The 27,413-nt window shown below is 47.1% G+C and overlaps 1 protein-coding gene across 6 annotated transcripts in view; it reads left to right on the forward strand.

The window, feature by feature from the left end:
* Positions 1–27,413, forward strand: part of LOC129381972 (uncharacterized) — a 227,328-nt gene that overhangs the window by 197,854 nt on the left and 2,061 nt on the right. For 5 of the 6 annotated variants that reach the window (XM_055065289.2, XM_055065290.2, XM_055065291.2 and 2 more), the window contains one exon: positions 3,104–3,157. The exons of the other annotated variant lie outside the window; for it this stretch is intronic. In XM_055065289.2, the coding sequence (XP_054921264.2) occupies positions 3,104–3,157 (54 nt within the window). The remainder of the gene's footprint in view (positions 1–3,103; positions 3,158–27,413) is intronic. 6 annotated transcript variants of the gene reach the window in all.

The following is a 27,413-nucleotide window of genomic DNA, read 5'->3' on the forward strand; positions in this document are numbered from 1 at the left end:
ATCGAAGTTAGTAGCCGTGACAAGTTCTGGCATCATTCCAGGTTTTGAAATCTTTATACCTCTGGTAATTTCCACTTGAACTGGACGGCTGGTTCACTCATATGTGTAAGCGCCGTGGTTATGCTAGAGAAGTCATTTGCCACACGCCTATAGTAAGCGCATAGGACAGGACATCTGTGTCCTGGCTCCTTCGCGGCGGGTTGATGAAGCTTTGCGATGGCAGCTGTCTTCGATGGGCCAGAATATACTGCACACTTGCTAATGACGTGGCCCCGGAATAGGAAGTTTTCAGACACCTCCGTCACTTTTGTACATTCATGGTGAGCCCTGATGACTTGATTGCATCAAGTGCTCTTCGAAGTCACCATTGAGGGTTGTCGAAAGTCACAGCAAGGACGGTGACATCATTCAAATACACGAGAGGTCTGCCAATTCAAGACGCACAACACTGTGTGCATCACACACTGGAATGTTGGGGATACTGAGCAAAGACTCTTTGACATGGCCTTGAAAATAGAACAGGCCGTTTGGCGTGACAGAGGATGCGCATTTTTTGCTTCAAGACATTATTATTGTGTTGCCTTTGTCAGCGCTGTGGGGTTTCGGCTTTTTGACGAAAACCAACTGAACCTCAATTGGTACCTTTTTTCAGTTGTCAAGACGAGTGCTAACGTGCCGCCCAGGGTTTGACCAGTGTACCGTCGGGGCTGCAGTGAGATGCACTCACCTGATGACGGCGAAAGAAAAAGCCGCTAAACTCTCAACTTTGTTGCTGCCAGGTATCTGGCGAAGCCTGTGCGACCTTCGACCTGATGTAGACGGTTTTTTTTTTGCGCCGAAGCCTTGCAGTACCATTTGGCTGGTGTGGATGTCCCCTGGTGGTAGACGTGACTAGTTCCTTCGCAATCATACCATAGTGACTGATGGCCAGGTTCATGAAAGATCCATCTTACTTGGGAAGTCGCGCAAGGCGCCACACGGAAGCAGTGGTGGTGGCAGTATGAAACTCTGTGACAGGCTCTGTATCAATCAGGCAAAAAGATCTCCCTTCGCTCTAGGCGTCTGAGAGCAGATTTTCGTTTCTTCTGTAATGTCGGCGTGCCGAGAAAGACGCATCATTTTTCCGTGAATATCGCGACGTTCTCATTATTTAGTTGTACTCGGGCACTAGGATGAGTTAGGGCCCGGTCTCCTTGCATTACTTATCTGAATGCCTTGAAGAACTTGCTGCAAAACCGGTTTTCGATTTTCAGCGCAGACGCTCAATCTTCGATTCATTTGTTGGCAGCATCTACGTATGAAATAAAGTTGGAGCACATCTCGTCCTCAGAGCTTTAGCTATTGAATGTTCAGACGCTCTCCAATGTTTCAAGCCAGGTTTGGGTCATCCCGTGAACTTCAACTTAATGTAGTTGGTTCCATCGGCTGTAGACGCCCGACCGTTGATGCTGACAATCAACCTGCCATCATCATTGTTGGCTTGTGCATTAGGTTCCTTGTCATTTCAGGTAAGCGGCCGTAGTAGTGCGGCAGCTATCCTTATAGCTTGAGGCTAACTCATTAATTAATGGCAATCTTGGTACTGTCTACAGATTTGTGGTGCATAGGGTATCCGTTACGAAAGTAAGGAGCACTTCCACCAGATCTGTTTTTGTATTGACGGTAAAAAAATAAATTGTTACTTCCGTTACATAGATTTTTTCCTGCTAATTAAGCAAACACCTTCATAGAATAGTAAATATCACTGAAAGCAAAACAATAATAGTGAGCACAGTGTTCCGCTCTTCAAATTTGAGTTATGGGTCAAGCGCCGTCTATTTCGAGGGGATCGCATAAGCCCACAAAGGTGTGCTGTTGTTAGTCAGCGTTGGTTTACGGCCGCTATTGTGAGGCATAGACAGGGGCAGGCTTTAATAGGCGTTTACTTGCCTTGTGCGTGTTGTACATTTTGTGATGCTTCTACAGTGTTCATTGACTGAAATTTGACATGACAACGTACACGTACTGCCGATGTATTAGCACTGCGCCCAGGCAGCATTTCCGGATGTAGGGTTAACATACAGAGGGAAATTCAATACGTAGCTCAATACACCGTAATTCACCAGTGAACTAGGCCGCGTCGGAGCAGTTTCAGCTATTTCACACTAATTGTAACAGTAAATTCAGGGTCTTTGATTCATGAGTCAAATAGTGAATTCAAGTGGTCTGTGGAGCTCACACAGGGCTAGATATCCGTGTTACATACTCAGTAGGTACATCACCGTCGAACTGTGCAATGCCACTCGCCTAAGTCGACGCAGGCGATGGCAGCACCGTTTCTTCACTCAATGATAATAGGCCGGGTAAGAGTGGTTGCGAGTACAAAACTGAGTCAATTATTTGGCCTTGCAGAAGCAAGGCCGATTCGACCGTACTAGATGACCGCGAGGGTTCGCTACACCAGTACACAATATGTATCTGCTCAGTTTTTTCTGCTGATTGATTTGACAGATTATGAATGACATAGCGCCCGAAAAAACGCTCACGCGCTCGTGCATTTGGTGCCTTGTCGTTGCATTCCTTCTTTATTATAGCCATGCTCGTGTGGGAGCTGTCAAAGCTATTCCGCGTATCCACTTTCAGGAAGTCATGCTTGCGCTCTCAAGGCCACGTCTCATGGCGAAGATGCATCTCGTTCGTCAGAACACCACAGCAAGCTTAGATACCTGTGGCAGAGCGCGTGCGGCCCAAAAAGTTTTTTTCAAGGGTGTCCTGCGCTCGCTCCCATGACCATCCTACCCAATGGTGGCTGGAACCTAACTGCTACTGGTGCCTTCGACTATCTCCACTGTGTTGCTGCTAGGTACCTGGTGCATCGCTGGGGACGTTCGCCTTGCTGCGGACGCGGTGCCGCCATTCATCTCGATAGCGCATTTTGATTGGAGAAGCCAATCTCACTACAGAATCAGCGGCAACATATCCGGACGCAGTTTGCACCCATCTACAACTTTGTAACATTGGTCAACGTGGTACATACAAACGGCTACCTAGTAAGCTAGGGTTACACCATATATCGATTATTACAAGCATGAGGTGCATCTATTTGCTTTGTTTTCATTTTCAGGGTACCGCGCTGACGTGGGCTGTTTTGCAATTCCTACTTGTGCTTGGTGTTGAGGTGAGTAACCGTAAGTACTCTGACAAAAGCCTACGTAAGCTGCTTCGTATCATAGGAGGCACTTCCCTATAAAGTTTCGAACATCAGTGTTGAATTCCCTTCCTTTAATATAACGAAAAATGCAATAATGCAGCTAGAAAACACAGTCGCACTACCTGAAATCATAAGCAACATACAATTTTAGCACTGAAAACATGTGATAGCTTCCATTAGTAATTGAAGTGAATCATTCTTATTCTGTCCACTGTAACGATGTAATAGGCATACATAAGCTCCTCTTTTGCAGGATTACTAAGCCAACAATAGCAGCAATTCAAGCACATAAAAAAGTAGTAGGGGGCCATAGCCCTAACTTCCAAATACCTTTTTTTCTCTGACGCAATCCAGCTATATTCGTGCGTGCCTTCGCGCATCTGTGTGTATGTGTGTGCGTGCGTGCGTTAGTTAAAAAGGAGCGATATAAATACAAAATCACCGCAATTACGACGCGCCCTAATTGGAAATTTTGCGGAAATATATAGTTGTTTTAATTTCGCGGTATATTGGCTGGCGCAGACGCTGCAACCTCGCGCTGCAGCCTCGCTAATTTGGAGGTTGCGAGAGCCAGCACGTTTGTGACGCGTGGGCGTGATTCGCAGCAGCCGCCTTCCACAGAACTTCTAGAAGACAGCCGCTACTCTGGCGCCATCTCGCGGCCGTCGTCGCCGCTGTAGGCATTCCTTTTCATGCTTTTGCCTTACCCTCCTCCATTTTCCACATAACGGTTCCGCCGCACCCTCCCCTCCGCTTTTCTCGTCGCGTCATTTACGTCCTCATTCGCTTTCATACTTCGCTCGGTCACGCCGAGACGGAAGGCCGACGCTCTCCGTAGGAACGGGAGATTAAGAGCTGAGCTCTAAAAGATGACCTGTTCACGCACTGTCGGCAGTATCCTAGCTGTCAGCAAATTAAATAAATTGGGTGTCCCAAATGTGAACAGTTGTTTATGGGGAATGCCGTAGGGCAGCACTGCTGGATCAATTTGAGGATCCGGCGATAGGTAATGTCTATGTCGCAAAGAAGGGTACGGAAGTTTTTTCTCGCATTGCACCCCCATCGAAATGTGACTGTCATTGGCAGGCTCTTGTGAAAATTGTACGAAGAACAATTCATTTCTTCAGAGATTTTGATAGGAGAGAATTGAATCCGTCGCGTCGTGCTCAGCAGCACAATGCTATGGCAAGTAAGGCACTGTGGCGAGTACACCAGCAGATTCATCATCAGCAGCAGCAGTAGCCTTTTTTTGTTCACTGCAGCACAAAGGCCTCTTCCAGCGATCTCCAATTACACATGTTTTGCACTAGGTGATTTAAACTTACGCCGGCACATTTGTTACTTTCTTCACCCCTCCCAATTCCATGTCCCTTCACAACTGCACTTCGTTTCTCTTGGTACCTATTTTGTAACACTAATGGGCCGTCATATATCCACCCTTCGCAATAAATGGCCTGCCCATCTCCATTCTTTTTTCTCTTGGTGTCAATGGAAATATCGGCCGTCCGCCCTTGCTCTTTTATCCAAATCTAAGGAAGGTTAAATCTGCGCGAAGAAAAAGAAAGAAGCCAAACGAAAGCAACCCATTACACACCACGATCGCTCGCGGTATGTTGTGTGTACGTTTCGCTTGTCGGCATGTTTTTTTCTTCGCGCAGTTTTAACCTTTCTTCAAGTATGAAACAACAAACCATCAAGAGCATCCTACTAAAATCCTTGATCCCACACCGTTCTTTTCCTGTGTCAACGTTACGGGTAACATTTTTCCTTGCATCGCTCTTTCCACGGCCATTACCTGGTTCTCTACTTGTTTTAAAAACTCCGAATTCGTCCCCCTTATGTTTGCACCGTAGAATGCAATGGTTGTACACTTTTACAGTTAAGCTGTTCTGGGCTCATTCCAATGGCCGTTTCCGTTGGCCATGGTATCCGCCGCCGCTGGTGTCCGTAGCAGTTATCCCGGGGACTGCGAAAAAAATACCCAGTTCGCACCGGGATCGAACATTGGCCCGCTGTGTTGGAAGCAACTACTCAACTACTGAGCCACGCCAGTGCTTGCTATCGTGCGGCGGAAATATTCCCTATGAACGCGTCCTAGCTTCCGAGGAGATACGTGATGTGACGTGCGCGCCACGTAGCGTCGATACGGACACATTTCGCGCTGCAGTTACATATTACGCCAGACAGAAGGCCGTATACCAGATGCACAGGTAGCGATGAAAGGCAGTTAAAGATTTGAGGAGGAAAGAGATGTTTAAGTAGATGCATTCAAGAATGCTAGAAAAATATATGTTGTGTGCCTGAATAAAGCAGCTGGGTAGGTGACTATGTCCCAGCCTCGTTTGAAAGGCGTTGTCAATAAATCAGTATCATCACCATCATTAGCACCGTATCCTACCGCTTCTCATATCGAACACTCTAGGGGACAATGTCACCACCGAGTTCCCAATGGGATAGCGAATAAATCATCCTCATTAGCATCCTGCCGTGTCAGTTGCCTTGCGATGTGAGATACGCACCGAGCAGCATCTATACGTGCGCCGTGTGCATTGCAGTTGCATATTATAGCAGGAGCTTGTACGCCATGTAGCAGTGGCATAGGTGGCGGTACAATGTAGTTAGAAAAGTATTGAGGAGGAAAAAGAAGATCATGGAGATGTGCAAATGTTGATGCAATGCGAAACAGGTATGGCGTACCCGACGAATTCGAGCAGGCTAGATGACAGTTTGTCAACGCCCCTTTTGAAAAGGAAAGACATTAAATTATCATTCTGATCATCGGCGTGGTATCGTACCATGTGACATCGCGCCAGATAGCGTCGATATGCACAAGCATCAAATTGCAGTTCTCCGTTATATTCCACTAGGTGTCCTGACATGTAGCAGTTGCGTACAGCATTTGCATGCTGCATGTCCTGGATCTGGTTAACTATAGCAGGCTAGGTGACTATGTGTCACCAGTCCGCTTGGAAGGGGATGCCGATAAAACATGTCCTCTACCAATAGCCAACCGGTGCATGGCTTTCGTGGCTTGTCATTTCCTTGTCGCTAAGCTAGGCAAGAAGTGTGGTGGTGGTGGTAGCAACTTTATGGACAATCCGGCTAATTTGTGGCCTGGGCCCAGGCCGCCCCCAAGGAGGTTTGGAGATCCTGTCTCCTCGCCGCCTCATGGTCTTGCTGGATGGCCCATATTTGATTTTGGAGGTTTGAGCTGCGCAACACGGCCGTCGATCGCGCCGCAGCTTCATCTGGGGAAACTGCATTTTCTCTGCATATAACCTCACATTCCCAAAGAATGTGTCTAAGAGATGTGCGTGCCCTGCCGCATAGTTTGCAGTTATCGTCTGAGTAGACGTCTGGATATATCCTCCTGAGATGGACGGGTTTGGGGAAGGTCTTGCTTTGTAACTGCCTCCAGTCTACCGCTTGGGCCCCGTCGAGTTTGGGGTTAGGGGGTGGATAAACACGCCTGGAGTTTTGATAAAATTTTGTAATTTCACAGTACCTGGTCATTCTGCCCCTCTCTGTCCAGGCCTCCGTTGGATTTCCAAACCCAACAGAGGATCCTTGTACGCGGGCGCGGAATGTGAGACCTCCCGCTACGCGGTGGACCTCCTTGTTAAGGTTGGGTACAGGGGTGTCGGGGGACGTGTGAGCCGGGAGCCATATAATATGTCGTTCCTCCGTCTCCTCGGAGCTGTAACAGTTCGCGTTGGCTTTGAATATAGCCTCAGCTTTCGGCGAAATTCTGCCTTGTGCATAGTTTCTGACCGCCGTCTGTGAGTCACTGAGTATGTATCTGCAACTAGGGTTAACGATGGCTAGGGCTATCGCCACCTCTTCCGCTACCTCGGAGTTTTCGCCACGTATACAACAAGAACTGACCAATTGTTTATCGATATTGTGGACGGCCACTGCGAAAGCACGTCGACCCTCGTATTCTGCAGCGTCTACGAACAGCGCTTCCTTGTCCCTATCGAAGGCTCCCTTGGCTAAAGCCTTGGAGTAAAGCCTTGGCTATACTCTCTCTTCGAACCTGATTGAATTCGGGGCTCACATTCTTGGGTACATTATCCACCTGCAGCTTTTCCCTGATCGCGCTTGGAAGGGATGTCTTCTCGCCGTGCTGATTGTGGTAACTTATCCCGAGTTATCCGGAACTTATCCGGACAGGCCGCCATTGGAATATGAACCTGGCAACGTTTAACGCTAGAACGTTATCTAGTGAGGCGAGTCTAGCAGTACTATTGGAAGAATTAGAGGGCAGTAAATGGGATATAATAGGGCTAAGTGAAGTTAGGAGGCCCAAAGAAGCATATACAGTGCTCAGAAGCGGGCACGTCCTGTGCAACCGGGGCTTAGCGGAGAGACGAGAACTAGGAGTCGGATTCCTGATTAATAAGAATATAGCTGGTAACATACAGGAATTCTATAGCATTAAGGAGAGGGTGGCATGTCTTGTTCTGACAATTAATAAGAGGTACAAAATGAAGGTTGTACAGGTCTACGCTCCTACATCCAGTCATGATGACCAGGAAGTCGAAAGCTTCTATGAAGACGTGGAATCGGCGATGGGTAGAGTGAAAACAAAATACACTATACTGATGGGCGATTTCAATGCCAAGGTAGGCAAGAAGCAGGCTGGAGACAAGGCAGTGGGGGAATACGGCATAGGGACTAGGAATAGCAGGGGAGAGTTATTAGTAGAGTTTGCGGAACAGAATAATATGCGGATAATGAATACCTTCTTCCGCAAGCGGGATAGCCGAAAGTGGACGTGGAGGAGCCCGAACGGCGAGACTAGAAATGAAATAGACTTCATACTCTGCACTAACCCTGGCATCATACAAGATGTGGACGGGCTCGGTAAGGTGCGCTGCAGTGACCACAGGATGGTAAGAACTCGAATTAGCCTAGACTTGAGGAGGGAACGGAAGAAACTGGTACATAAGAAGCCGATTAATGAGTTAGCGGTAAGAGGGAAAATAGAGGAATTCCAGATCAAGCTACAGAACAGGTATTCGGCTTTGACTCAGGAAGAGGACCTTAGTGTTGAAGCAATGAACGACAATCTTGTGGGCATCATTAAGGAGTGTGCAATAGAAGTCGGCGGTAACGCTGTTAGAGAGGATACCAGTAAGCTATCGCAGGAGACGAAAGATCTGATCAAGAAACGCGAATGTATGAAAGCCTCTAACCCTACAGCTAGAATAGAACTGGGAGAACTTTCGAAGTTAATCAACAAGCGTAAGACAGCTGACATAAGGAAGTATAATATGGATAGAATTGAACAAACTCTCAGGAACGGAGGAAGCCTAAAAGCAGAGAAGAAGAAACTAGGAATTGGCAAGAACCAGATGTATGCGTTAAGAGACAAAGCCGGCAATATCATTACTAATATGGATGAGATAGTTCAAGGTGCTGAGGAGTTCTATAGAGATTTATACAGTACGAGTGGAACCCACGATGATAATGGAAGAGAGAATAGTCTAGTGGAATTTGAAATCCCACAAGTAACGCCGGAAGAAGTAAGGAAAGCCTTGGGAGCTATGCAAAGGGGGAAGGCAGCTGGGGAGGATCAGGTAACAGCAGATTTGTTGAAGGACGGTGGGCAGATTGTTCTAGAAAAACTGGCCACCCTGTATACACAATGCCTCATGACCTCGAGCGTACCGGAATCTTCGAAGAACGCTAACATAATCCTAATCCATAAGAAAGGGGACGCCAAAGACTTGAAAAATTATAGACCGATCAGCTTACTATCCGTTGCCTACAAAGTATTTACTAAGGTAATTGCAAATAGAATCAGGAACACCTTAGACTTCCGTCAACCAAAGGACCAGGCAGGATTCCGTAAAAGCTACTCACCAATAGATCATATTCACACTATCAATCAGGTGATAGAGAAATGTGCGGAATATAACCAACCATTATATATAGCTTTCATTGATTATGAGACAGCGTTTGATTCAGTCGAAACCTCAGCAGTCATGGAGGCACTGCGGAATCAGGGTGTAGACGAGCCGTACGTAAAAATACTGAAAGATATCTATAGCGGCTTCACAGTCACTGTAGTCCTCCATAAAGAAAGCAACAAAATCCCTATAAAGAAAGGCGTCAGGCAGGGAGATACAATCTCTCCAATGCTATTCACAGCATGTTTACAGGAGGTATTCAGAGACCTGGATTGGGAAGAATTGGGGATAAGAGTAAATGGAGAATACCTTAGTAACTTGCGATTCGCTGATGACATTGCCTTCTTAGTAACTCAGGGGACCAACTGCAATGCATGCTCACTGACCTGGAGAGGCAGAGGAGAAGGGTGGGACTAAAAATTAATCTGCAAAAAACTAAAGTAATGTTTAACAGTCTCGGAAGGGAACAGCAGTTTACGTTAGGTAGCGAGGCACTGGAAGTGGTAAGGGAATACATCTACTTAGCACAGGTAGTGACTGCTGATCCGGATCATGAGAGTGAAATAATCAGAAGAATAAGAATGCGCTGGGGTGCGTTTGGCAGGCATTCTGAGATCATGAACAGCAGGTTGCCATTATCCCTCAAAAGAAAAGTTTATAACAGCTGTGTCTTACCAGTACTCACGTACGGGGCAGAAACCTAGAGACTTACGAAAAGGGTTCTACTTAAATCGAGGACGACGCAACGAGCTATGGAAAGAAGAATGATAGGTGTAACATTAAGGGATAAGAAAAGAGCAGAATGGGTGAGGGAACAAACGAGCGTTAATGACATCTTAGTTGAAATCAAGAAAAAGAAATGGGCATGGGCAGGACATGTAATGAGGAGGGAAGATAACCGATGGTCATTAAGGGTTACGGACTGGATTCCGAGGGAAGGGAAGCGTAGTAGGGGGCGACAGAAAGTTAGGTGGGTAGATGAGATTAGGAAGTTTGGAGGGTCAACATGGCCACAATTAGTACATGACCGGGGCAGTTGGAGAAGTATGGGAGAGGCCTTTGCCCTGCAGTGGGCGTAACCAGGCTGATGATGATGATGATGATCCCGAGTTAGTCCAGGATGCTCCGGCCCGTTCGTGTATTCGCTAGTCTTTCGAGCTGAGAGATTTGGTGTGCCTCAATTTACTCTTCAAGTATGTTGTTGACGCCTAGATCTAGCAAAAGGTCCGTACGTTTGCTGTCTGGAAGGCCCAGTGCCATCTTGTCAGCTCTTCTAATGAGTGTGTTCAATTTGGCATATTCGGCCGCGTACCAGTTGTGGTAGGCGCCGACATAGGTAATGTGGCTAATAACGAAGGAGTGTATTAGTCTGACGACGCTGGCCTCCCTCACACCCTGATGTCTGTTGGTGATTCTTCTGATGAGCCTCATCGTGTTCGTGATCTTAGTCCCCAAATGCTTGACCTTTTCTCCGTTGTTGCCGTTCGAGTCTATGATGAGTCCGAGCACCTTAAACTGCTCCACCCTGGGTATTTCTTGTCCGTCCTTGGTGCCTATGGAAATTTCTTCGTATGCAGCATGCTTCCACTAAGCGTCGGGCTGTAGAGAAGGAGTTCCGATTTTTCTTGCGAGCAGACGTGACCGGTCCCGACGAGGTACTCTTCCACCACCTAGACCGCGGTCTGTAACCGCTGTTCGATTTCTCCGCCGCTTCGCTCGCACACCCAGATCGTAATGTCGTCCGCGTATATTGTGTCGCACTCCCTCGATGGCGTTGATGCATTCGGGGAGGCCGATCGGATCAGATTAAAAAGCATCGGTGAGATGACCGAGCCTTGCGGGGTGCCGACGCTGCCCATGTTCCTATCTTCGAATGCGAGTTTGCCCAGCGTTAAGGAGACTTTCCTGTTTGTGAGGAAATCCTGAACATAGCTGTACGCTTAGTTTCCAAGATTGAGTGCGGCAATGCGGCGTAGTATGGCTGTGTGAGCTGCGTTGTCGAAGGGTTTCTTGAGGTCTAATCCTAGAATGGCCCTGGCACCTCTTTTTTTGTTGTCGACTATCTGGTGTTTCGTTTGCAACATTGCATCCTCCGTGGAGAGATGAGCTCGAAACCCGAGCATGGTGTCCGGATATGCTTCCACGTCGTCCAAGTGTGCGTTGAACTGGGTGAGGAGGGCGTGCTCCATCAACTTGCCGACGCGCGACGTCGAGATATTGGTAGAAGGTTGGCGAGATCTGGGGGTTTCCTTGGTTTGGGGATGAGCACCATTTTTTCCCTTTTCCGCTGGTCGGGGATGCATCCTCGGGTCCAGCAATCGTTAATATACTTGGTCAGTTCGGAGATGGTCTCGTTGTCCAAGTTACGAAGGGTCCTACTAGTCACGCCGTCCGGTCCCGGGACGGACTTGCTGTTGAGCTTTTGTAAAGCGGCCCGGATTTCCGCCGCACCAAAATCTCTGTTCAGAGGGCAATTGGGTTTTCCTGTTTTGAATTGTAGGGCTCTGCGGGGCGTATCTGTCGCAGAGTTCGGAAATTATTTCTTCCTCGTCCTTGACGTGTGTGTGTATTAGCTTGCGCATGGTTTCCCTATGTGTTGCCTTGGACTTGGTCGGGTCTAGCAGGTGTCGGAGCAGGCGCCATACGTGACCGGTGCCAATGCGTCCGTCCATCGCCTTGCAGATCTCATCCCATTGTTGTTTACTAAGTGTTCTGCAGTGTTCTTCTATTTATTTGCTCATTAATGCTATTTGTTTCCTCAACTTCCTATTGTGTCTTTGTTTCTGCCACCTGGCTTGAAGCGATCGATGTGCACCAGGCGGCTGTCGATCTTGTCTACGGGAAGTTCTGGCGTCACGGTCTTTGTTACCTTATTGACATCAGCCATCAGTTTTTTGGCCCACAGTTGAATGTCTGCGATGGGCGCATGCGTCATTCCCGCTCCATTCATGTGGAACTGGTCCCAGTCCGTCCGTTTGAAGGTTCTGTTGTGTACGATTTTTAAATTCTCTGATAATTTCATTTCGAGAATTCTGTGGTCACTACCAAGGTCTTCGAACGTGTTATTCCAAGTCGCTCCTCTCGTATTCTTCACTAAAGTTAGATCGGGCGTGGCGTCTCTTGTCAGCCCGGTTCCCATTCTTATGGGGGAGCTGGGGTCGGTGATGAGGGTCAGGTCTGTCTCCTGTATATCCTGCCATGCATCCTTGCCTTTGACTCTCGTATAGGCGTAGCCCCACGCTCCGTGCGGGGCGTTAAAATCTCCCCCGATCAGTAGGGAATGGGAGCCCGCAATGTCGGTGGCCCTCCTACAAGGGCTTAGGAAGCACTGTCGTATGTGCGCGGGGTTGCTGTATAGATTGAGGATAAAGTTGCTGGATTGGCTCTTGCTTTTGGGTATAATTTCTACGAATACTTGTTCAATCTGCGCTACCATAATGTCGTGACGAACGACCACTAAGCCTTTCCTCACCAATGCAGTTACCGCTCGGTTCTCCCCGGATGGGGGACCGATGGCTTGGTAACCGGGCAGTTTTGCTAATTCGTGTGTCTCTTGTAGCGTTATTACATCGGGTTTCGATTTGCTTTTAAAGTGTTGTTGGAGGACCACATTTTTTTTTGCGGCGCAACTCCTGCAATTCCAGTGCCATATCATCAGCGCGCCTCTTTTACGGTGTGCCTATATTGGTCTGGTCGTACGGTGGCGGTCTGAACGATCCCAGATGCTGCTGCCGTGCTTGCAGTGGTGTCGGGGAATTGATTAGATACGACCCCAGTTATGGGGGCCCCTGCAGTAGTAACTGGCTGCAGTTTGGCTACGATAAGATTTAGGTTGGCCACGTTGTTTTTCAATGTGACTCCCAAAGTTTTACTTTCTTCATAGGCAATGCTTTTTCGTTGACGTGGGAATAAAAATAAATAAACCATTGTCTGGTAACTCATTTCACATTCCGTTTTTTTTTTCTGGACGCTCATGTCAGCTAACGGAAGATGCGAACACTAGTTCATGACGTGTTTCCTGTAGCCACTTTTGGTCAAGTGCCCTCTCTTGTTGAATGTGCTTGTGACTGTATTTCAAAAGTACAATGTGCGTAATGGATCAAAGAAAACTTTCTTTGCCTCCCTTGCGGAGGTCTGGCTCGTCTACTGCATTGATTTCTCAACGCTAATGAGGGCTGATCCAGGAGAGTTTGTGGTAGTTATGTGGGTAGTGCAAGAGTAAACCGGGCTGAACACGGAACAGTTGTACTAGTAAGCAGGGCTAATCACGGAGGCAGTGTAATAGTAATCACGATGCCAATAGAGGCAGCTGCTATAGCAAATAGGGTGAATCAGTGAGACAGAGCAACAGAAAACTGCCCTGAATGCAGAGACGGCTGTTATAGCAAAGAGGGCTCATCATTGAGATAGATCATTGAGCTGTTATGATATATAGGGCTGGTAACGACACAGCATAATAAAAAACTAGCCCGATCACTAGGACATTGCAACGGTAAACTGAGACTGTCGCGGGAGCAGTGTAATAGTAAACTTTGCCGATCCCGAAAGCAGGGTAACAGCAAACTGTGCCAATAATTACGATGCGATAGCCAACTCATCCAATCATGGAGGCAATACAAAAGTGAAGCTTACCGATATTGAGAACAGTGTAGCAATAAACTCGGCTGATAGCGGAGACCATGTAATAGCAAACAGGGCCTAAAATAGAGACAGCCTGAAGTAAACAGGGCGGACCACGGAAACAGTGTAGTTGTAAAGTGGGCTGATCACAAATAGTTTCCCAGTAACAAGGCCGATCAAGGAAACAGTGTAATAGCAAGCTGACCCGGTCACAGCAACCGTAATAGTAAACTGTACTAACGACGGAGACAGTGCGCAAGTAAACGAGGCAGGCTACCAGACGGTGTAATATAAAGCTTGGGAGATCATGCAGTCACTGCACTCGTTAATTGCGCCGATCACAGAGACAGTCCATATGCTGAAAATGCCTATCACGAGGACAGTGTAATGTCAAGCTGACAAGATCATGCAGACAGTGCAATAGTAAACTGTGCTGATCATGAAGACCGCTCTTGTAGTAATATTATGATCTCGGACATATCGTAATATTAGGCTTTGCAGATCACGCAAATAGTGTAATATTAATTTGGGTCTACGAGGGAAAAATAAAAAATCCCATCCCGAGCACTCCGTACAAGTGGTAACTAGTGAAGCTTAAACGTACGACCCCTTTGTTTATCCCCGGGTTAATCCCAATGGCTAGTTAAACGACGACTTGGTAGAATGCTGGATCCTCGGTAGGCAGTTGCTGCTTGCGCTCGTCTGCACGGGCCTACTCTTATGGCTGGGCTGCAGCATCAACACGGCATAGACGCGCTCTTTCGCGGTTCTGCTCGCAACGTTGCTGATCGAAAGCTGCCTGCTCCTCAGAAATACGTATGACACGTGGCCTACCCATTTCAGAGCCAGGGCAAATCTGCTCCGCGTGCTCGGCTACGATGGAGAGCAGCGACGTCTATACTGCGCAGCTAATCCAACAAAACCGAGATAATGCAATGCTTTTCACTCCGATCTATGACGTCATGTTACCTGGCTCGACTGTCATAGAATCTAGTGTTGACCTAGGTTGTCAGTTCTGCCGATAATTCACACGTGCGCGTTCACCTTCTCTTGCGTTTTCTGTTCAATGTGCAGCTATTTTGGACTTCGGCGAAACTATGAGGCAATAAATCATATGATATATCTACGGCAGAAAATTCTATTGCTTGCTCAAAAAGCTTGCCACGCGCACTACCACGCCCCAGTGGTCTGCCACGGTTTTGAAAGGAAGTACCATTTTGCCGTAGCGCGTCACCGTGTTTGCCAAGCCCTGTAACGCAATACCCACACTGCGTAATTTCACACACGCAAGATGAAACGTTAGCCAAACATTTACAGAAATTCCGGGATGCTCATCAAGTGCGCATTCTGGAAGCAGACGGCATACAAGACTTACAGATTATAGCTCTCGCTTTCAGTCGGAAGAGTTAGCGTTCGATACATTCATTGACTAGTAATGTTTAAGTCCGCAAAATAGAGCAATGTGTCACTGCGGCTGGAATGTGCACACAAATGCGTTACTACTCATCCACCACCGCAAACAAAATTTCTGATAATATACCAGGTGAAGTCGCCGGCTAGAAAAAGAAAATAAACTGTAGCGAAGAAGGCTGCCGTGCCCTATGGACGCACTATCATCATCGGCCCACCGACGAAGAGGGGCTCGCGCTCTCGGTGTCGGGCACTCGACTAAGACGGTCGCGTTTCGGAGTGTTCAATAAACCGCGTTACATATTTGGTGGAGCTGTACTGGGTAGTACTTTCCCAACCACCCTGGAACTACGTAATCGGACACTGCCAGCCATCATGCCTGACGACGTCAGCCAAGGAACAGCTCCAGCATCGCCAACCTTGATTAGTCCTGGGGCAGTGCGTCAACGTGATCCTCCCATCTTCAGCGGTTCCGACGAATACGACGTAGAAGATTGGCTCTCGATATATGAGTGGGTGAGTGCCCTCAATAAATGGGACGATGCTGCGAAGCTCCGTTACATGAACTTCCATCTCACGGGTGTCGCTAGCGTGTGGTACCACAACCACGAATCCGACCTCAGTACCTGGGCAGATTTCAAGGCGCCCATTACGCAAGTCTTCAGTGGCCCTGAGGAGCGGAAGTTCCGTGCCGAAGAGCGCTTGCGCAGCAGTTCCCAGCAACCCGGTGAAAACTTCACCAAGTACAAAGAAGACCTTGTGGACCTTTGCAAGCGCGTCGATCCATCGATGACTGAGTCTGACAAGATCCGTCATGTGAGGAAGGGCACTGAAGACGAGGCATTCCAAATGATCCTCTCGAAAAGCCCGCGGACCGCGGTCGAAGTCGCTGACCTTTGTCAAAGCTACGACGAACTCAGGAGGCAAGGTCTACTCACTCGACGTTCTTCGACCCTCGGTACTTCCATTGCAAGTTTAGCCGCTGCGACTAAGAACACCCATCTGCTCGGAGAAACCAAGGAATTTTAACGCTCCGAAGTCGCCTGCCAGCTATCCCTACCCACCGCCGTCCCAGGCCCTACGCCGTCGTTGGCTCCTACGTTGTGTCAGATGCTCCAGGAACAAGTGTCCGAAGCTATTCAGTCGCCTCGTGCATCGCCACTATTTCCTGTACCTCTAAGCTACGCCGACGTTGCAGCACCACCACCTCCATTGACTTTTTCAGCGCCACCGTTTGCAGCACCGCCACGTCCATATCTTCCACTGTACAACACCAGATCACCAGCTAGAACGGGACCCTGGCGTACACCCGACAATCGCCCCTGGTGCTTCTTCTGTGGAATCCCTTGTCGCGTGGCATGGCACTGTCGCCGTCGCTTATGGCTTCAAGGTAATGACCAACCTGTCCACTTCTCCGTTTTGCCAGCTTCGTCCTTCTCGCCACCAAATGACTCGCACTTGCCGTCTACGAGCAACGTCATTCCTTCTGCCCGTGATCGTCGCTCGCCATCCCCTCGTCGCCACTCACTTTCTCCCATGCGGCGGCTTCCGGCCCCATCGGAGCAGGAAAACTAGCTACCGCAGTTCAATAGGCGAGAACTGCGTTCCAGTCGAACCACACAAAGCCTGCCTCTCTTCCGACGAACGTAATCGAAGTATCTGTAGAAGGAGTCGTCACACTGGCATTAGTCGACACAGGCGCCGCCGTTTCAGTAGTTACGGAATAACTTTACCGCAAGCTTCGAAAAGTAATGATGCCCTTATCTGCGCTGTCACTCTGGACAGCAAGTTTCCAGTGCATTAGTCCTGTTTCCGCATACACCGCCCGCATAGTCATTCAAGGATAAACGTATATAGCCGAGTTCGTCGTCCTCACATCCTGTTGATACGACGTCATCTTGGGGTGGGACATCTTTTCCGATCATCAGGCCATCATTGATTGTTCTCGCGGCGAAGTTGAATTTTCTCCGCTTCCCCATATCCGTTTACATGACCTTGACGATTTTGGTGACAAACTGGCCCTTACAGAAAACATCACGATCCCTCAGCACTCTTCTGTGATTGCGAATGGCTGCTCTACTTTCGTCACTGACACTACTGCCGTGTTTGTCCCATCGGATATTTTTGTTCGCCGACGATGTTTCCTTCCCTTCGCTGTCCTAACTGTCAGCGGTGGCTGCACGCGACTGCTTGTTTCCAACGCTAATGCAACGCCCCTCGTCTTCCGTCGAGGCAAGTCCATTAGACGTATTCGGTCTGCCGACTCAGTAACCATCTTTGACGCACCTCTTGACAACAGCTGTTCAGACGTGAACTCGTTGACTTATAGGTTGCCTTGTTCCCAGCCTACGCAAGACGTCTTCCATTGGTCAGTAGATGCCCTCCTGAGGCCTACACAGCTTTCGCAGCTTCTCAGCCTTCTACAGAAATACCAATGTACGTGCGACTGTCAAGAAGCCCCACTAGGCCGTACATTGACTACACGTCACGAGATTGACACCGGCACCCACGCACCACTGTGCCAGAGGATTTAGCGTGTATCACCCGCGGAGCGCCGTCTTATTGAAAATCAAGTAAGCGAAATGCTCGAGCGTGGATTTGTTTAACCCTCTAATAGTCCCTGGGCGTCACTTGTAGTCCTGGTTAAGAAAAAACATGGCTCAATTCGATTTCGAGTCAACTACCGTCGTCCTAATAAGATAATTCGCAAAGACGTCTACGCTATACCGTGCATCGACGATGCTCTAGATTGTTTGCAAGGCGCAGAGTATTCCCTTTCGCTCGATTTACGCTCATGCTATTGGCAAGTGCCTATGAATCCTGCCGATCGCCAGAAGACAGCCTTCGTGAACCCAGACGGCCTAATGAATTCAAAGTTATGTCGTTTGGGCTTTGCAACGCCCCTGCTACATTCGAACGAATGATGGACAATTTCCTTCGTGGGCTAAAATGGAAGACATGCCTATGTTTCCTTGACGATATCGTTGTCGTTTCTCCAGATTTTCCCACACATCTGTGCCGTCTCGAAAAAGTGGTGCAGTGCATTATCGAGGCAGGCCTCCAGCTCAACTTGAAGAAATGTCGCTTTGGAGCCAAGCAGCTTGCAATACTCGGACACGTCCTATCGAACGATGGCATACTACCTCATGCATCCAAACTTCTCGCCATCGCCGAAATATGTAACGCGGTTTATTGAAAACTCAGAAACGCGACAGTCTCAGTCGAGCGTCCGGCACCGAGAGTGCGAGCCCCTCTTCGTCTGCGGGCCGATGATGATAGTGCGTCCATAGGACGCGGCAGGCTTCTTCGCTAAAAAACGTTACCTTTAATTACTCTACCGGTTTCGCTGGTCAAGTGCGCCAGAGCTGCCATTTTGTGGTATCTCCGCAGCCCTTCGTATGGCAGCCTGCTTGCTTAACAATAGGGCGCAACGCCAGCAACCATAAAACATTTATTGTCTGGACGGTAAGCGCGAACACCTGCCGCAGTAGTAGTGAATCATACTGTGTCGCTGGACGACACCGCTGTTATTGCGTAGACAAGTAACACGTGAGGCTTTCAAAATTCCACATAATGGCGTCTTATTTAAACAGAGACTTTGCGTTGCAGGAACACAACATCTCCGTTGACAGTACACTCGTCTTGACGAATAGCGTTTTTGATATCGAAATATATTTAACGCGATTAACACTTTTGGGTACTTTAATTGCGCGCACACAAGCTACCGGTGGGCTGAGTACCTATGTTTTCCCGCTAACGTGGGCCGCGGGGCAATGTTGGCCCCATGGTGTGATAGGCAAAGCGCTGGGCCGTTGTCCTCAGGGAAGCCGGTTCGGGACCAATTGCCGGACCCACTTTGCTCACTCGGTGCGTGACATTCGATGCGTGCTATATTTAATGAGCGTCCTAATACTACCCAGGGCCACTGCTACACTGCTATGTCGGTGGGTAAGTGCCGTTCTGAATTAAGAAAAAGATTCTTTAAAATTATCCAGCATTTAGCGGAATCGAACCTCCGTCACATAGATCCAGAAAACCTTCTCTAATTATATATTCACACAAGCGCCAACGGCGAGCTTCATGGTGGTGCGGCTATATCGGACAGCATGTCCGCGGGGGAAGAGCGACTGAGGAGCCAGGCTACATACACGCGTCCGCATGATGAGTTTCGGCGGTCGTATTCGTTGCGGTGTGTCCCTGCATAACTTCCGTGGTGATTGTGTTCGATGCTCTTTATGTCTGACTCACTGAACTTTCCGTTATAATCGCTAGTGCTTCGCGTAAGTTCTAAAATGCGCAGCGCTATTGTCGTCGCACACGTACCCGCCGTGGTTGCGCAGTGGCTATGGTGTTAGGCTGCTGAGCATGAGGTCGCGCGATCGAATCCCGGCCATGGCGGCCGCATTTCGATGGGCGCGAAATGCGAAAATGCCCGTGTACTTAGATTTAGGTGCACGTTAAAGAACCCCAGGTGGTCGAAATTTCCCGAGTCCACTACAGCGTGCCTCATAATCAGAAAGTGGTTTTGGCACGTAAAACCCCATAATTGAATTTTTTTTCGCACACGTCTTTTTTTTTAATCTTTTAGTTTTTTTATTACGCAGCGCGTGGGGTAAATATAAACAGCAGATACATTCAGCGTTACCGTTGAAGAATGTACCTAAAATGCACCTCGCATTCTAAAAAGCTGTCCGGCATATGACCCATGGACTTTCTGTCTTTGCGCGCATATTTAAGGATGCTGTCACACTCCCTTCTTAAAGAACAGCGGCAAAACATGCGTACTAGGTTATTATAGTGTGTTTAGTGCAATTCACTGCAAACACTGCTATTCAACGAGACAGTTTAAAGACATTGTCCGCATGTGTCCTACAACATGACCTCAATTAAGAGTGCTTTGTGCTTGCTGGTACATTGGTCATCCCAGTTGACCGAGAAATTATGCGTATAACGTTTTCAAGCGATGATGCGAAGCTTTACAGTGTACAAGTCACCGCAGCGGAGAGGGAGTGCTTTCAAGAACGTTAATATTGTGAGCCTGAATGACGGTTTTTCTTTGAATGTATCAAGACAAAAACTGTTCTTTCTAGCTTACGTGAAACGATTGATTTGTTTCCATATACATAAATCTAGTTATTTCATGCTTACTGATACCATCGTGATGGGATTAAGAATGGGCTTCTTCTGTTGTCACTCATATAGCTTTTAGCAAACGATACACACCATACAGCTTCGGCCACATTTAATTTGGCACAAACAAATTTTCCGTAGTAGAAAATAATAGCCGTCATTCACCGTAGTTATCCCCTGTTTACCCACAACCCTACCTCACAACTGCGGTTTCGTTTCTTCGGCGCCGTGAATTATGTTGCAGCGGACATCAGAGGCAGAATAAAGCGTGAAAATGATAGGGGTAATAAACTAAAGTGTCATGATTAACTTATTGCCTAATGCTCTTAAGCGTCGGGTCGCAATAAATTTAACTGACCTGCGTGTACATTCCACATCAGCGTTTAGATTACAACTATTACTTTACCCTCGCCTTTTTAGGGCGGCCAGTCTCTATATAAATGCGAAACAAGTTCAAACACGCACCTAACACTGCGTATTTGTGCTCGCACATCCATGCACGCACACAAGCATACACGTAGTTACTCACACGCACCCTCATGAACACACCCACGAACATATGCACTCACAACCACACGCTCGCGCATGTACGCAGAAACACACACATACACAGAGACGCACGAACACGCTTACAGGCAACTACACATAAAAACGCGAATGCCCATAGACCTGCACGCACGCATCCTCGCGCAAACACACAATCGCACAGACACACCCACACACGGACGTACCCATACGCAAGAATGCGTATACACAGGCGCACACACGCAGAAACACTGGCTGCACGTGTTTGTTTGTCCCTGCACATACATAGGCATGCATACAGATGCTCGCAGTTACAATATAACACGCACGAAAGCGTGCAGACGCCTCCGCGCAAACCCTAAAAACACGCACACGCCTCAAAGCTGGCAGAAAAATTTGGACAACGCTTACGCTTCGGCTTTAAGTAGAAACTTTAGCTCGGGTGCTCCTATCTAAATACTCGTAGAAGGAGAATTCATTGTTCTCAACAATCTCTTCACCAAACATGACGAGGTTTGTTGAATTTTAAAGAAAAACAGGAATTCTACTGACAGATGGTTTTGACTTTTTGTTTAGGTCGTCCATGTTTTACTGAAAATTGGAAAAAATCGAACATTTTTAGAAAACGTTACTAGGAATTTTACAGCTCTGTAACTCAGAAAAGAAAAATGACGCCACAATTTCGCGAATAGCAGGGAATATACATGAAAAGCGGGCAAAATTGATATGTTACATATGAATCTGAAATGTAGTAACAATATGGAAATACGGCTTTTGCAGGACAGTTGTACACAGCGTAACAGATTCACATGATATATAAATCGAGACATCGAATTTGTCCTCTTGAACAATCTAATGGATTCCGTTTACAGAACCCCAATATATGTTCTCGCTGGAGAGCTATGATTTTTAAACATTGTGCTTCTATTTTTCTTACTTCCGAAATTTTGAAAGTTCTTTCAACAAAATGCAGACCATAAATCGAAATTAGGCTTCCAACAATCACTAAAATTTTAACTATCCCTATCAAATGCAACAAACGTCGTTAGAAATGGTGAAGAGGTTATCTTAGAAAAGCGTTTTTGCTTTTTACATGTATTTGAGTTGGGTCCGAGCTTCGGAGTTGGGTCCGAGCTAAAGATTCCTTTTAAGAGGAAGCTACAGCTCTGGCACAACTCCGACGTGGCATATGTGGCAGAGGCCACATAGGCCACAGAAGTGGCTAAGGCAAGCGCCATCTGGAGGTGTTGCAAGGAACCAGGCGCGCCGTTTCGTGGCCTCAAGACATTCGCATGCCAGTGCGCAAACGGTGGACGCCGTGGCCGGTCTATGTATTGTAGTAATGGTTGAAAAGTGGTTTGTTTGAGTTTTCGCTTAACATAACTCTGTTTTCTCGTATATTCAAATTGCAATCCTACGCTATTATCTGAGTAGGTTGCGTGTAAGTCGTACCTTATGAGTTTTCTATGCATTTTCACTTGAGCAATCCAATTTGTTCAGTAACTTTCTTGGACCACATAGAAGGTCTGGGTATGAGTGGTTCGAAAATCTGGGTGCTTCGTGTAGGTCGCAGTGGGACGCCTCGCATTGGGCGCTCACGGAAAGACTAAAAATGACGCTGTGCAGGGTGAGACGGGCTGAACAAGTTTTGAAGTGCGGGAAGCTCAAAGTAAAATTGATTAAGAAGAACAACTGCGCAATATGAAAGAAAGTAAATGGGAAGGGAGAAGGTTGAGGTATTCTTACAGCAAAAAAAAACATCAATTCACAGGGGAGGAAAGGAACTAGGAAGCTAGTTCTTTTCGTCAACCGGCAAGTCAGAGAGGCTGAAATATTCTCAAGGGTGGCGGAAATGGAATAAAAAACCGGTCTTGAGTAACTATTTAAGAGCACAACGACGAAATCAGGAAAGAAACCATTTATGATAACTGAAAGGGAAGCTCATTACTTTTCGAAGCGAGATAAGGATGCCTTAGAACACGCACCTATGAAGCGAGATATAAGAAGGAAGCCGAAGCATGTACTTGCTGCGGTAAAGCTACGGAAAAGATGGCGCATGTTTTAGAAGGATATGATATCTGCCCAGCGGTCGAATTAGGCACCATTGGACTCCTTGAAGCCCTTGGGCTGATAGAGATCAGGAGGAAAGCAAACATATCCGCAATAGAGATTAGTAAGAGTGGATAGGAAAACTGATGTACTAAAAGTAGGGAGACGGCAAAAAACGCAGACGTACAAAAACAAATTCACAATAGGGGGTCAGAAATTTTGGTTATGGGAATTCATCTCTAGTTTTTTTAAGCCTAGGTAAGACATTAGGCTGTATAATAGCAAGGGTTTGGTGGCGCAACCCGCCACCCCGTTCCAAAGGGGACGCTCATAACATCCGTCCATCCGTCAATCCACAGCTGCACGGTAATGAGGAAGTAAACGCTTCTTGCGGATTGAATGGAATAAAATTGCGCTACGCACTGCCGACTGCCTCTTAAGCCATGATGAGTTCAAGGTGTCCATCATAGACACTCGTAGACGTCAACTCCGCTTACTTGAAGGCTGGGTATAATTGTGTGTGTCTCCGTGTGCTCGTGTTTCGACTCTTGGTGCACTCATACAGAGCTTCGCTGCCTACATATTTCAACTAGTTGGATCTGCTCCCTCATTTTTCTTTTTTTCTCATTGGTGTATCATAACATCAGCAAAGTATTTCTGTGTATAAAGACTGCAACGTACAAAAACCACTTGAAATTCACGGAGCCGTCACATGATAGTGCCAGTAGCTGTCGAAAAAGTATGCAAACGTGGTCTCCTTCAGAAAAGAATCGTTTATTTTTTGATGATAAAAGAAATTTTGGAAAGGTTTTACAATAAAGCAATCAGACTGACAGTGCGTTAAGCCGTGAAATATACGAAAATACAAAAAATCCACTGCCAAGGTCTGTGAGTGGTGGCACTGGCTAACACTCCCAGTGCTCTACTAGGAAACATAAATACCCAAGAAAGTGGATGGGAAAATGGGGCCGCGGTAGCTCAAATGGTAGAGCATGGGGCACGCGAAATGCGAAGGTTGTGGGATCGTTCCTCACCTACGGCATGTTGTTTTTTCAGCCACTTTTATTTCCATTAATTTATCGTTTCTTTATTTCGTTTATTAAGCACAAGTAATTTCCCCTACGTTGTCGTTGGTGTCAGTGTTTGTTAGCTTCTTATGATATGACTAATACTAAAATGGGGCCCCTCAATTTATCCTATTTCTTCTCGTTTATTGCCTCCTTTTTTGTTGTCGAACCCCAGTAAGCTGTCGTAGTTCCTGCACGAATCTTCACGGGACCGCATCAGCTGAAAAAAATTATAAATTGCAGTCACGTGCCGTTTTGATATTTGAATCTTATAGCAAACCTACATGTAGAGGCGAAACTTGCGAAATTAATAAATTGCTGACATTACGAACAAAGGTAATTCGCTTTTACAAATATTGCATAGAACAGACGTTACGCACCAAAAAAAAAAAAAAGATATCATTTCCAGGCATTGCACCATTCCCGGTCCTTATTTCCTGTCTTTAAAAAAATTCCGTGTGTTTAAAGGCTAATTTGTATTCCGTCGACGCGCTGAGACGCCTCGTGTACAGATATGGCGGCAACACAGGCTACAAGCCAGACATTCGCAGAATGCATTCCATAAATGTGAGACTGCAGAGCGTGTTTCAGTCAATCAAAAGGTTCGAAATTCATATTTTTTTTAGCTCATTGGCGTTATCTTTAGGTCGGCTTTCTGCCCGCGCAAGTAACAAACTCTCGTGTTATCTCTCCTAAAGAACATTCGTCCAGTTTTCGTCAGGCGTGAGTGCCGAAAGAAGTTCGGTGTTATTGCGGGACTACAAAAAGCGTCAAAAACGTTGTTCCGTAAGTTTCAGTAAACTTGAATCTAACTGCACCACAACGATCGACTTACCTGTATATAAATGACGCCACCTTACAGGCGCAAACTGGAATCAGCTAGCGCAAGGCAGCAGCAGTTAGAGATCGTAGGCACAAGTCTTCGTCCTGCAGCTGACATCGAAAATAGGCTGATGATGATAATGACATACGTCATATCTGTTGGTGCGACCAGCGTGCCCTAAACGTCCCGAAATAAGCTACGTACTGCTGGGACCCACCGAAAGCGTCACATAGTTTTGGCCTGTAAGATTCAGTACACTCCATACTAACTGCGCTGCAGCGGCCGACCTGTATTCCGCTAACTGCGTCACAGCGACTGATGAGGCCAACAACTCTTATACCTACACTGCTTCAAATGGAGCGCACTATGCCAAACAAAACATTGCCTTTGTCAAATAAGAAAAACATGCCAACAAACTGTTTGCGCAAGCTACACAGAAAATGGATATATAGCACGCCGGACAGCCAAACGCTCGGATGCGTAGCCGCCCTGTGGTGTGGCCTCGGTGGCGCGTCGTTTCCTTGTCGCTGAGTAACGCAATAAAGAAAGGTCGCAAAGCATAATTTTCTTTATACGCAAGAAGTTTCGCATTACGCGCGAATAAAAATAATAAAAGATTGTATGTTACCTAAATTACTACATTTCACATTTTGTTTAATGCTCGCGTCAGTTAATAGATGGTACGAACACTAAGTCGTGACGTGTTGCCTGTTGGTAGTTTTCGCCGTGTTTACTCTTATGCGGAATTTTTTTCTACATGTCTGTACTTTAATAGCTACACTGAGCGTAATGGATAAGCGCAAAGCTTTTCTTCCGGAGATCTGGCTCGTCTGCTGGATCGGTTTCTCACCGACTATTGTGGGCTGATCCAGGTGCCAGTGTAATAGTAAACAGGCCAATCACTTAGACAGTGTAACAGTAAACGGGCTGAAGACGCAGACAGTTGTATAAGCAATGAGGGCTAATCATAGAGACATTGTAATAGTAACGTCGACGATCACAAAGGCAACTGTTATTGCAAGCAGGGTTGATCGCCAAGACAGTGCCACAGTTACCTGCGCCGATTTCGGAGGCAGCCGTTTTAGCAAATAGGGGCGATAACGCAGGCAGCTCTTATAGTAATGAGGACCGATAACGAAGACAGCGTAAAGACAATCTTTGTTGGTCACGAAGAAAAGGTAAGAGAAAACTGAGCCGATCATGGACACGGTGTTATAGTAAACTCAGCCATTCACGGTGACAGCGTAAAAGTAAACTTTACCGATGATGAAGTGTAGCAGTAAACTGAGCCAATCACGGTGACAGTCAAACAGTGAACTTTGCCGACCATAGAAACAGTGTAACAAGAAAGGCTGCCGATCATGAAAAATGTGTAATAGTAAAGATGGGCGATCGCAGAGACAATGTGATAGTAAATTTTCCCGATAAAGGAGACCATATGATGCAAACTGGGTCCCCCATGGAGACAGTGTAAAATAAGCAGGGTCGATCGCGCAGACAGTGAAAAAGTTAACTAGTCTGATCATGCGGACAGTCAACCAGTAAATGGGCCAATCACAGAAACAGTGTATAAGTAAGGTGACCCGATCACGGCAGCTGTAATAGGAAACTGTACTAATCAGGCAGACAGTGTACAAGTAAAGTGGACCGATCAGGAGACAATGGTAAGATCACGCAGACAGTGCAATCACGGCTACAGTGCAATAGTAAACAAAGGCGGTCAAGTAATTAGGGCAACAAGAACCTGGGTCAACCATGAAGACAGTGCGATACTTAACTGGGTCGATCACGAAACAAACTAGGCAAATCGCGGAGGCGGTATCGTCGTAAACTGCGCCAATCACAGAGAAAGCTCTTTTAGTAAAAAGGTGGATCACGCAGACAATGTAACATGAAGCTGGGAAGATCACGCTGATAGTGTAATATTAAATTGCTCGGATCACGGAGACAACTCTTGAAGTGAAACGCCGATCACGAAGATAGTGTAATAGCTAGCTGGGCTCATAACTGAAACAGTGCGCCTCTTTGATTATCCTGTCCCTGACTGTCCGCAAGCCGTCTACGGCTCCCGGTCTGACTAGACCTGAATGAAAGGCACATCACAACCACGTGATCCAAATATCAGGGACTGTCGGAGGTTTCGCTCGAAAGCTCTGTGACCGGAAGTCTCCCTCCTGGCTGCCGTCGACTGCTTTTAGAAACAGCACTACCCAGCGAATTCATTAGCGTGGCCTCCGAGATGCTGCAGTCTCGGAGGCCACGTCATTGACATATCGATGAAGCTTGCAGAGTGGAATTGCTTCCTGAGCGCATACAACGTGTTCGCGAAGCGCAGTTCACGTCGCGCTCTCGTTCTTCGTGCCGCTTAACGACTGCAATTGGGCTAGTTCAGTGTCTGCAAAATTTAAGCGGAATTCCCACACGAACGCGGAAAGCACCCATGAATATGCTCCGAGCTCGTCAGACCGTCTGCGATACGGACAATGGGCATCTAGGATAGAGCGCGTGTGTACCATCTACAAATCTTACACGCCTAAATGCAAACATTCTAAATTGTCATCAGAAGGGCTAATCGGCGAAGCTCCGATTGTGTATCAATTCAACTACCAGTATGAAAGAGCCGGCAAGCGATACGTGCTTCTTCGTACACAAACTTCACTCACTTGAAAAGAGAAATTCACAAT

Source organism: Dermacentor andersoni, chromosome 10 (assembly GCF_023375885.2).
Source record: "Dermacentor andersoni chromosome 10, qqDerAnde1_hic_scaffold, whole genome shotgun sequence".
Lineage (NCBI taxonomy): Eukaryota > Metazoa > Arthropoda > Arachnida > Ixodida > Ixodidae > Dermacentor > Dermacentor andersoni.